At 38.6% G+C, this 12,187-nt stretch overlaps 1 protein-coding gene across 1 annotated transcript in view; it reads left to right on the top strand.

The window, feature by feature from the left end:
* The first annotated feature begins 2,715 nt into the window (after positions 1 to 2,715).
* Positions 2,716 to 12,187, top strand: part of LOC126188283 (alpha-L-fucosidase-like) — a 104,352-nt gene continuing 94,880 nt past the window's right edge. Inside the window, exon 1 of the mRNA XM_049929866.1 lies at positions 2,716 to 3,121. Coding sequence (XP_049785823.1) covers positions 2,902 to 3,121 — 220 coding nt within the window. The 5' untranslated portion in view covers positions 2,716 to 2,901. The remainder of the gene's footprint in view (positions 3,122 to 12,187) is intronic.

Raw genomic sequence — 12,187 nt, 5'->3', positions numbered from 1 at the left:
TGAACGAAAATGTGATTAACACAGAGGCAGGCAGCCACTGTGTCAGTACCAGACAGTTTGACTACCAGTGCAGGGTAAGCTAAACGACCATGTGAAACATTATCTATGACAATTGTTACTACCCTTATCACTTACAGTGTGTGCAGGGCTTACTGGCGATAGACTTTCCACATCAGAAGCAGTTTTGTCACTGGTTTCTTCACCAGACCACCACAATTCTGGGATTTGTGTCATACATAAAATGTTCAAATGTGTGTGAAATCTTATGGGACTTAACGGCTAAGGTCATCAGTCCCTAAGCTTACACACTACTTAGTCTAAATTATCCTAAGGACAAACACACATGCACCCATGCCTGAGGGAGGACTCAAACCTCTGCCGGGACCAGCCGCACAGTCCATGACTGCAGCACCTCAGACCGCTCGGCTAAACCCGCATGGCTGTCATCCATCCTATTCACAGATGAGGCCACTGTTCCACGAAGTGGTAACCCAAACTTTAACAACAATCATCTGTGGGATAGTATGCAGAACTACCATGGTGTTGTGACACTGCATCAACAGCATCGGTGCAGATGAAATGTGTAGGTAGAATAATTGGTGACTGTATTTTGGGACCAGTCGTCCTTACACTTTGCCCAACAGACCGTTACTATCGGCGTTTCTCACACGTGACTTTGCATCCCCTGCTGAAAGAAGTGCCATTGATGATTCGAAGGGTTCTGTGACTCCTACCTGATGGTGCTCTGGGGCACTTCGCCATTAACGTCTGGACGCATCTCAATCGTATCTTCCTGGTTGGTGGATCTGATGATTGGATCCAGTTGCATGTCCTGCTCATTCACCAGATCTCAACCTGTGCACCATCTCAAAAGTATTGTGTATGTAGATCCCATTCCAGGCTTAGAGACACTGGAAGAGCGTAATTCATGCCACCTTTGACACTGTTGGGATGAAGCCTGGCCAATGCGAACGTGAGACAGAATATGTTAGGCGCATAGATGTTTGAATTGAGGCACATGGAAACCATTTTCAGCACATACTGTAATTGGGCTACATGGTACAGCGCATATTAGACAGCAGTCTCTGTAAGAATATATGATTGAATAAATGGTCTTTAGCTTGGAAACGATGCATTTCTGACATAAGTTCATCAGAACGTTTTTGTTCTGTATTCTCTCGTCGATCAGTCCCTAGAGTTTGTACATGTAGAAAAAACCACCCTGTGAAAATGAGCACCTTTCATTTCCACATTTCTTCACTTCGCTTTCATGGTGGCTTTAAAAGAATGAGTGGTTACTTTTCATATTATATATGTTAAAAACTTCACCCCATGTATTTTTCAAATAAAAGATATCATGAAACCGGAATATTTGGTAACAGTAAATCTTTCATGTAGTCAAAGTTCAGCCTATAAATTTTTTGGGCGTTCTGTGGTGAACCACTAACCAGATTGCTACATTTCATTATTGCAAAAACCCCACAAGTCAAAGACTCATGATCTTCCTACATGGAGTGAAGATAATCGAGCTCTGATAGTGACACCATTTGAAGGTTGATAATTTCCCTTCTTACATGGAATAATCTGGCTACAATTCATCACACAGTTCCTATGCAAGTCTTTTTTCTAAAATAGTTGAGTCATGAACTTTTTGCAGTGATCGATTCAGTTCGGGCTAAGCTTCACATCAGTCTCTCACCACAACCAAAATTTCAGTAGTGGTTCCAGTACCACTTGCTAGCCCCTTTTAATTCATCATAGTTTCGTTCAAAACGGGAAACCGTAATTTGTACCAATTGCATTCCAACACCTTCCTTTCAGCAACAGCATTCATTTGGAGTTGCGAGCTTTTCGAGTGAATTTTCTGACTGTGTGCATATTGGTCTATAGAAGGAGACACATTTCTTAAATCTGAAAGACCTAAACTCTTTTCTTAAATTGATGCTTTAATTTATCGTCACAAATGATTCCCATCACACTAACATACCACGGCGTTACCGCAAAGACATATGTCGGTTCGCTCGGTAGTCCAGGGTTCCGAGGGATGGATTCAAGTGCAAGGGACCACGATAGCGTGACCGTAGCGCTATCTATCGGTTTACTCAGTTCAACTACGGAGAAAACCGATCGCTTAAACGCGCAGTTCTCTCTGTCTTTTTTTTTTCCTTCTTACTCTCGGACAAAGATAGTTTATATCCGTACTAGTGATTTCCATAAGGACTTTAGAATAATCACCACAATCTAACATAATAACAGACTGTGGTAACCACTTTGTCTCCAGTCATAACAAAACAAAATAGAGATCTTTGATCCGTACACAAAACATTTCGATCTTTGTTTTTGTAACGTTATCTCTGTTTCTGCTTTGCCCAGTTTGAGGCGATAAATGCAAAGTTCATCAGCAGTTCAGCACCTTGTTGAATTATGGATTTCTTAATCTGTACTAAACACAAAACACTTTCATGTTACATTTGCTCTGTTTAAAAGAGTTCTATGATTACAGAAGTGTAATGGTGAATATTTTGAAGCATATAGCTAGAAAGATTTAACATTTGTATTTTTGGCTTTGAGAAGTAGTAGCATAAATTCACGAGTTAACGATCTGGTGCCCAGAAATATATTTCAGAAGTACAAACCGAATTTACACGAATAAATATTGATAACATTGTTTCCTGAAAGGTGAAAGGCATGCAGTTACGAATTTGTGGTCCTGGGCACGTGACCAATGTTTGTCATAAGCCGGGCCATAACAATTACTACTGCTTGACGTAGACGCTATTCCGAACGCAAACAATGCATAGTCAGAAGTTAGTGGGAACCCTGACCTAAGCCTTATCACTGGCAGTTGCATTCCTTGGCAGTAGCGTTCGGTTGTTTGTTGACATTAGTCAGCACGCGGAGATGGCGTGGTTTGTATTTCGAATAGTGTTCTCGGCGAGCTTAACATTTGTATTAGCAGATGGGCAAATTGTCTCCAACAAATACGATCCTACATGGCACAGCCTAGATACTAGGCCGCTACCTAACTGGTATGACGATGCGAAATTTGGAATATTCATTCACTGGGGCGTGTTTTCTGTTCCCAGTTTTGGATCAGAATGGTTCTGGAGAGATTGGCGAGGTAAGACTGGCAACAAGCAAGGAGCGACACATTGTGCACATTTAAATGTTGTTACGTCGGTAACCAAACAACAAATCACTCAACGCTGCGAATAAGAAATAACATGTAGAACGGCATCTCAATTTTATCATTTTTGTATATACAAACTCCTTGGCAGCACGATACCTTCTCGTATTTTTAACTGTACCTGTGACTTCATGGAAGCCATCACAGTTGTCAAATCCTCATCGAAGCATGACTGATTAACACCCATGACTGATTTGGGCCATAATTCCATTTTCTGTCGCGTAATCACTTTGTTAGGGAGTGAAAAGTGTCCATAAGTGGAAATTGATTGGCAGTCACCGTTTTATAGGCACAGTTGGTTACTTTTTCTTCTTTGTATTAATCTCACCATATTCAGGTTACACAGTTTTGGGGGGGGGGGGGGGGGGACAGTGATAGTTTACAAAAGATACAGAAACCATTTTGAATTAATAAAATGTTAATCTTCACACAGACCCGACTAATAGCCAACATAAAAAATGTAAACACTAAGAAGTGCATTTTATGTAACCTTAAGAAATATTTTATAAGAAAATTTACAGTAATATATAGCATGAGATAAAACAGTTCTTCCACTCAAACTATACTAGTTCTTTATTAATGGCAGCACAATGCCTACTACAGGTCTACCTTTATACACTCTGCACAATGTTAGTTTTCCTTTATTAGTGAAACAGATAAACACAGCATACATATTTAATACAGAAACAAATAATGCTGGGTAATTCTTGCAAAAATACATAACTAAAATAAAAATACTAACACTTAGCTAGCACCTAGAGTATGTGACAAAAAGAAAGATATTTATAGCCTCTATTTTAAATTTGAGTATTCTCTGAATTTGCCTTCAAGTGTACTTCTTTATTCAGAGATGAGATGATCTTTCAGTTGATTTGTTAAGGAGCTTAGTTATTTTAATATCAGTGCTACGTGACCATCTGTGGTAAATTAATCTTCCTGCATTTGTACAGTTCTGTTCACTATTTTATGCTGTTAATTGGAAATATGGAAATTGTCTCTTGTTCTGTGTTCATGGAAATATCTCTGTTTAATGGTAGTGCACAGTTTATCTCTCTCACACACACACACACACACACACACACACACACGCACACACGGTTCAGTTAGGTTCTGCCACTTATCCCAAAATTGATGTAGAATACAATATGTATAGGAAAAAATTCCACAGTACATTATAAATAAAGTTTCTGCATCCATTGTATAAGGCATTTTATTTAACAAGAAAGTAATTTTGAGATCTTGCAGTGTGATTTTCTTATGTGAGAATTTATCGAGCTCTGTTCGCAGGAACCTAGTGCAGTCCATTTCTAGGTCAGAAACCCCAAAGCCAGCTGTAAAATCTCTGTGTTGTCAGTTCCGTTTGCCTGAAATTTTGTGTACTGTGTTTTCTTTCTATTTGAGAATATCTTTGTCAGTTTCATGACCTCATTGGCTTTCCTTTACGGAGTCACTACACACTAGTAGAATTGCATCACCAACAAACATTATCAGCTTTCCGTTTACTGTAGTGAGCATGTAGAGCAGAAGTCCTGGCACTGAAACCTGATCGTCTGCCTCCTTCGGCCCAGTAGTGATGTTTCTATAGAAGAATGACAGGACAGATACAGTTGAAAAATATAAACACTTTCCTGTGATCATCCATGGCCCCAGCTATGAAACTTGTCACAGCTCTCTTAGTAAATCTACCATATTTGAATCCTGCTGTGATTCATTTAACACGTTTTCTTTTTCTGTGAAGCTTGTTGTTCTATTCCTAATGTCTGTTTCTACTGTTTGAAAGTGAATAATTGTAATAGTTATTAGTATTTGGTTTCTTTTTTCCTACATCCCCTTCTCCGAATGTTGACTGTTATTTTGCTCCCCTTTAAGCATTTTGATATTTCTCCTTCCGTCCTTACTAAATTTTCTAAGAATGTCACACACTCTGTAACATAATTAACACTGTACAGATGTTGTGTGTGTGTGTGTGTGTGTGTGTGTGTGTGTGTCTGTGTGTGTGTGTCATTGACTTTTGGAAACTCCTTATTATGTCACTTTGAACATGCAACAACAATAATATTAAAACTCATATGTCCGTTTTTGATAAGACTAGAGAAATTTACTATGTTATTAGAAACACAGTTTCACAGCAAGATAAGAAAAATTTCCAAGAAATATTTGTATATGAACATATATAATGGAGTTTTGGTGAAAAAGAAATCTCACAAAGTGTGTTGAGCTTCAGAAGGGGAAAACATAAATTCAGTCAAGAAGCAAATATTGCAATTTTATGATCTCATAAATGGATGAAAACAGGTGTGCAAAGGAAATTCTAAACTGTGTTTACAAATTAAGCATTACAACAATTGGTTAGAAGTATTCAGTAGGGACTTGAAAGAAATTTACTTTCATGTAGAATAGATAAAAATTCTGAACATGGAAATCCCAGACATAAATTTGCTGAAAAACTCACTGAGAAATTCATATAATGCTCTGAAGAATATAAGAATAAATACAGAGAACAGATGCTCAGATACTGGGAGGAGAAGGTGAAGAATCCTAAATAAGCTGGAACATTGCATGTTTTGTCACATCATCTTCTACACCTATATTCTGCAAACCTCTGTGAAGTGTGTGGCAGAGTGTACATCCCATTGTACTGCATATTAGGGTTTCTTTCCTTTTTCAGCAGAGTGCGGGAAGAATGACTACTTACCGTCTGTTGAAAAATCAACAATCCATATCACCCGTAGATGCACTAGCTATACTCAGTATAGCTCACTGCAGTGAAATCTCATTTTTCAAGACAATGAGGCTTAAGCTTGAATCATTGTGACCTCTTCATTTGTATAATTGAGGGGTGACTCATACACACACATAGGTATGTAGCTTATAATGACATTCTGAAGCTAATGCCAGATGAAGTCTGTAGCTTATGGGCATCTGCAAAAATTGATGTCTCACTGCAATTCGTCAAGTGATGCTTCAATTAGCTGAATGAGAGAGGTTTAGCAGAATCAAGGGAAATCATTTCTAGAAATGTGTAATATATTAAATGCTGAACTCAGGATTCTAGAGGGAGGCAGTAAGTGCTCCCTCTTACCACCACCACAAACCTCTGCACCGCTCTCCCTTGCAGACCTATATGTGTGTTGCGATTCCAGGTATGATGGAAGGAAATGTATCTGTGTGCAGTTGATGCTTTTTCATTGAAATGATTAAAGTTTGAAGCAAAATACAACAAAAAGAACTTGTTTGAATTTCTGTGGAGATAGGAAATCCCCCAAAACAGGAACAATACTGTCATTATTACACTTCACAGTAAAGCAGATGGACAGTACTATTCTCCTACCTGGAATCTATAAGATATTCACTGCAATTACTATCAACCGTATAAGGAAAACATTGGATTTTAATCAGGCAGAGGGACAAATTGGCATATTCAAGTTCAAACTGTGAACAAAATTGTTCTGTTGAACTATTAGAATGAATTGTCTTTATTTATTGAGTTTGGGGAAGCCTTTGACTCAATGTCAACTAAATCTGTACTAACAGACCTGTGGTGTGTGATAGTTATGTCTCCTGAGTTCAGCATCTCACTCATCATAGGGAGGGGGATGCTGATTCAGTTTATCACATAGACACGAGAGGGCATAAAAATGTGCATGGGAAATAGTGGCCTGTTTATGGGCCTGGAGTCAGTTGTCCAAATGGACTGGATTTAACATAAGGGGCTAGCAGCAAGTTTATGGTTCTGGAGTCACCACTGGATGACCTTAATGTGTGCTGCAATGAAGAGCAAAATTGTGTTAATGTCAAAAAATATTGTACAGTAGGAAGGAGCTGAATGGGGCAGTGCATTTAAGAGACAGACTTCACACTTGGGAGGATGGAGTTTATTCTATCTGACCATCCTAATTTAGGTTTTATTTGGTTTTCCTAAACAATTTCAGGAAAATGGTGGGATGGGTCTTCCATCTACACCATGTCCAATAACCTATCCTATCCTCATAAAGCATACTTTATATTGTGTGTATTTTTTGCTATTTATTTTCATTGTATTATGATGCAAATCCAATATCATTGCCTAAGATGATCCATGAAAAAAAAAAATAAATAAATAAGGAGGCCACACATATAAAGGTATTGAAATTTGCAAGTATTTGGACGCACTAATCTTTCTGGCTGAAGGGTTGAAGGGAAAGGAACAAGGTCAAAGGAAAAGGACTGGTGAGGTTAAAAATGGGGAGAGTTTGGAAAAGTCACCCCGAACCCCAGGTCGAGGTAGACTTAGTGGATGGGGTGAGAACGAAAGTGGAGTAGATAAAGATGAAGCTGTAAGACACTGGCATGACAGAAGTTAAAAACATAAGCATATGAATCACATACTGCAGAAGACAGCTGCATTTGAGCTAACTTTCAGTTCTCCAATGTTGCCCAAGCATATATTATGTTGGTGCAGAAGTTCAAAGCATTCTTCCATAAGTTTAATATACACATAAAAGAGACTTTAATCGTCAATAATATATTCAATATATTCTCCTTCACTATTTACAACAGTCTGCCAATACTGGGGTAACTTTTCTATTATGCGACTGTAGAAATCACATGGTTTTGAAACAAAGAACTTACCGAGCCACGTTCAGAGTGCATTTTCATCCGGAAAGGAACTTCCTTGAAGGTTGTTCAATAGGAGAACAGAAAAGGTGAAAATCTGAAGACACAAGATCAGGTGAATAAGGTGGGTGCGGAACTACTTCCCAAGCCAATTCCTGTATAATGTTTTGTCAGTCTAGCAGCATGTGGGAGGGTGGTATTGAATATCATCACTTCCTGCAGTCTTCCTGGCCATTGTTTATGAACTATGTCTGCAAGACGTCTCAGGTGTTAACAATAAATATTACCGTATTTACTCGAGTCTAAGCCGCACTCGAATCTAAGCCGCACCTGAAAAATGAGACTCGAAATCAAGGGAAAAAAAATTTCCCGAATGTAAGCCGCACCTGAAATTTGAGACTCGAAATTCAAGGGGAGAGAAAAGTTTTAGGCCGCATCTCCAAATCGAAACAAAGTTGGTCCACTGTAATATGAGACAATTTAGGTCGAATGAATGACGATACAGCTACAGTAGTTTGGTTCGAGTCGTAAGCTTAGCAGTTAAGCTTTACCAGGTAGCCATTGCTATGCGTCAGGCGCTCCGTCCGTATTTATACGGGTACCCTTCCTTTTTCACGTGCTTCGTCTGTTTTGAATTGATTGCTTATTTTTCTTTGATCTGATAAGCGCAGTTTTCTTTGTTATAGGTGTTTACGTCACTCTACGATGAATATGCATTACTGTACTGTGTCATGCTTTGTTTGTCGTACTCCGATACTGCGTGTTTACGGCCTGTCGCCAATCGCGGCATGGCTTGCTTTTGTGCGCGCTACCGCCGCTTACAAATACAAAAAACCAGAGAGAGAGAGGAATCGTCTCATTAGCGAAACAATGGCAAGAGACTGCCACTTGTTGTTACTTACACTGCTGCTTTCTTTGATAATGATCAACAAGAACCAAATAATAGACTGCGTATGATAGAAGATGTTCTGAACGAGAGTTTAGCGAAAAAATTTTTCCGTTTGAAAATCTTTGCAAGCGCCTCTTTAGTACATTACATTCTGCACAGAAATTAGTCATCTTAGATTTAAAAATCTAGTCAATTGCTCACTTCATTTCTGACTGTATCACTGTTTAGCATAAGAATAATACGAATATAAACAAGACATGATATGTATATTCTTCTGTGTTTGCTGTTGTCTCACTCTAGTTTTGTGGTTTATTACGCAGACAGGATTTAAATGAGATAGCAGCAAACACGAAACAGAACAAGGCAAAATGTTTTTGTTCGTATTATTCTTATGGTGACGAGAATACTGCATGTGATTCACAATTTATAAAAGTTCCTATTAGCAACCATCTCTTCTCACAGATAGGAAAAAATTCAGAACGTAGAGTTGGCCATATTGACAAACATCCTAAACATTCTTGCCAGTCGGGTTTTCGTAGTACATTGAAATGCTACTACATTCGAAGATGAACAATACGGAATTTGTATTTACTTCGTTGGATAATGTATGAAAATGCAGTGGTCGAAACTCGGCGCGGAGAAAAAAAAGCTTGTCTTCCACCTTTTTTTTTTTTTTAATTTATTTACTGACGCAGAGGTTTTGGTGCCAGTATTTATCTTTGTGCCTACAAAGCATGCATGTGTAGCGCTACATATATTCGGCGGCAGAACTAAGTTGTGGCGGCACCCACCGACATTTTTAAGAACTTCCGCTTGCTTTGCACTCGATTCTAAGCCGCAGGCGGTTTTTTGGATTACAAAAACCGGAAAAAAAGTGCGGCTTAGATTCGAGTAAATACGGTAGCTGTGATGGCTATGCCCTCAGGGATGCAATTCGTAGTGCACTACACCACCACTGTTTCACCAGATGCATAACATTATCTTTTTGGATGCACATAAGTCTTTGTGCAGGTAGTTAGTGCTTTGTTTGAGCTCAACCATTCCATTCTTTTCGTTATGTTAGCATAAAGACACCATTTCTCGTCACCAGTAATGATACAGGATCAGTATGGTCAGTGTTGTTCACGAGCCAATTGATGACGAGCAATCAGAGATGCACGTATGGCCAGGCACTAATTGTTGTGATTTTGGTTTAGAGCATGCGGTACCCGTACAATCAATTTTTGACCCTTACACATTGCATGCAAATGTTGAATGTTGGTGGAATGGTCACGACCCATCACATTTGCCAATTATTGGGTACACTGACATGGATCCTTGTTTAATGTGTATAAACAATCCTCATCAAACAATGGACATTTTCCTAAATGCAGAAAGTCAAAATGTTCCTCATTAAAACTTGAAAACCAGTTTCTTGTTGTGCTCTGCCCAATGGCATTATCGTCCTTTGTAGATGCCTCCACTGTTGTCACCCCTTTATTGAGCTCACCCAGAAGAATGTGTCAGAAATGTTCAAGTTTCTCCACTTGGCACTCCATTTCTAGTGACCACAGCCCTATTCATTATCTCCAAATAACAGTATGTAAACTCAAATAGCAACTGTGAACTACAATTAAAAAACGACAATCAAAACCCATGCCAACCAAAATATCAACATGCAAAACAAAAACACTACAAATTTATGCACCAACCTAATAACAGCTGATTCCACTGACATAGAAGTTAGATCACACCTCCCTATGCAATGGGCTGTTTCAACTGTTAGCCACAGAGACACGCCACAACAGCATACATGTGAAACATGTGGCAAATCAATATATGAAATTGATAACATCTGTTCAGATTCTTTGTTGTGTATGAACTGCAGAGGAAACCATGCTGTTTGGAGCATGAAAAGAAAATTCGGGAGATGAAACTCAAATGAAAAATACTCTACTTTGAAGCTAATAGCTATCTCTATGTTGCTTGGAAAAATCAGTTTGACAGAGAACTATCTTACCTCATGACAGAACTTTTAGATAAGCAATAATATGTTTATTCGGTGAGAGAGATTCAATGTAGGTAAGTATAAATATTCACATATAAAAAAGGAAAAATGTGGCTGAAGAAAATCTTGCAAATTGTGGTGCTCTACTTTTCTTTGAGAAAGTGTACTATAATTATAAATCTAAATTATTCCACATCGTAGTGAGAAGTCACAGTTATGATCTGTGGAATGTGCAAATAAGTAAACTAAAATAAACCAAACCAACGTTTGTATGTCAATATCCTTCAGTGCCCTGCCATGAACCACCGACCTTGCCATCTGTGGGGTGGCCTGCTTGCTGCAGCAGTACAGATAGCCATACTGCCTACAGGAGAACCACAACAGAGGGGTTCAGTGGAGAGGAAAGACGAAAGTGTGGTTCCTGAAAAGGGGCAGTGCCCTTTTCATTAGTTGCAGGGGCAACAGTCTGGATGATTGACTAATCTGGCCTTGTAACACAATGAAAACGGTCTTGCTGTGCTAGTACTGCAAATGGATAAAAGCAATTGGAACTATAGCTGTAATTTTTTCCAAGAACATGCAGTGATACTGTATGGTTAATGATGATGGCATTCTTTTGGGTAAAATATTCCAAAGGTAAAATAGTCCCCCATTTGGATCTCTGACAGAAGCCATCATTGCCATCAAAAATGAAACAAGTAATGATTAGAAACTAACTTCTACAATCAGGAGAAACAAAACTAGCATTCTTGGGATCGGAGTGTGGAATGTTTGAGTCCTTAGGCAGGTGGGTTAGAAAAATTAAAAAGGGAAGGATAGACTGAAATTAGATATAGTGGGAATTAGTGAAGTTCAGTAGCAGGAGGAACAGGACTTTTCGTCAGGTGAATATGGGATTGTAAAGACAAAGTCAGTCAGGGGTAATGCAGGAGTGGCTCTGATAATAAATAAGAAACTATGAACAGCATAGTGAGCACATTATTGCAGCCAAGATAGGCACAAAGCCCATGTGTACCACAGGGTACAAGTTTACATGCTAATTAGCTCTGCAGATGAAGAGACTGAAGAAATGTATGATGAGATAAAAGAAATTATTCAGGTAGTTAAAAGGAGATGAAAATTTAATTGTGGTGGGGGACTGGAACTCAATAGTAAGAAGAGGAAGGGAAGGAAAAAAAAAGTGAAATGGACTCAGGGAAAAGAATGACAGTGTAAGCACCATGATAGAGTTTTGCACAGTTCATAATTTAATCATTGCTAACAGTTGGTTTAAGAATAATAAAAGAAGTTTGTATACATGGAAGAAACCAGCATACACCAGAAGGTTTCAGATTGCTTATATAATGGTTAGACAGAGATTTAAGAACCAGATTTTAAATTGTAAAACATTTCCAGGGGCAGAGGTGGGCTCTGACAACAATTTATTGCTTATGAACTGCAGATTAAAACTAAAGAAACTGTAAAAAGGTCAACCAGAGGTTGTTGAGAGTTTCAAAGGAGCATTGGGTAACAGTTGACTAAAACTAGG

This window comes from Schistocerca cancellata, chromosome 5 (genome assembly GCF_023864275.1).
Source record: "Schistocerca cancellata isolate TAMUIC-IGC-003103 chromosome 5, iqSchCanc2.1, whole genome shotgun sequence".
NCBI classification, from domain to species: domain Eukaryota; kingdom Metazoa; phylum Arthropoda; class Insecta; order Orthoptera; family Acrididae; genus Schistocerca; species Schistocerca cancellata.
This window is presented reverse-complemented; position numbering and strand designations above follow the sequence as displayed.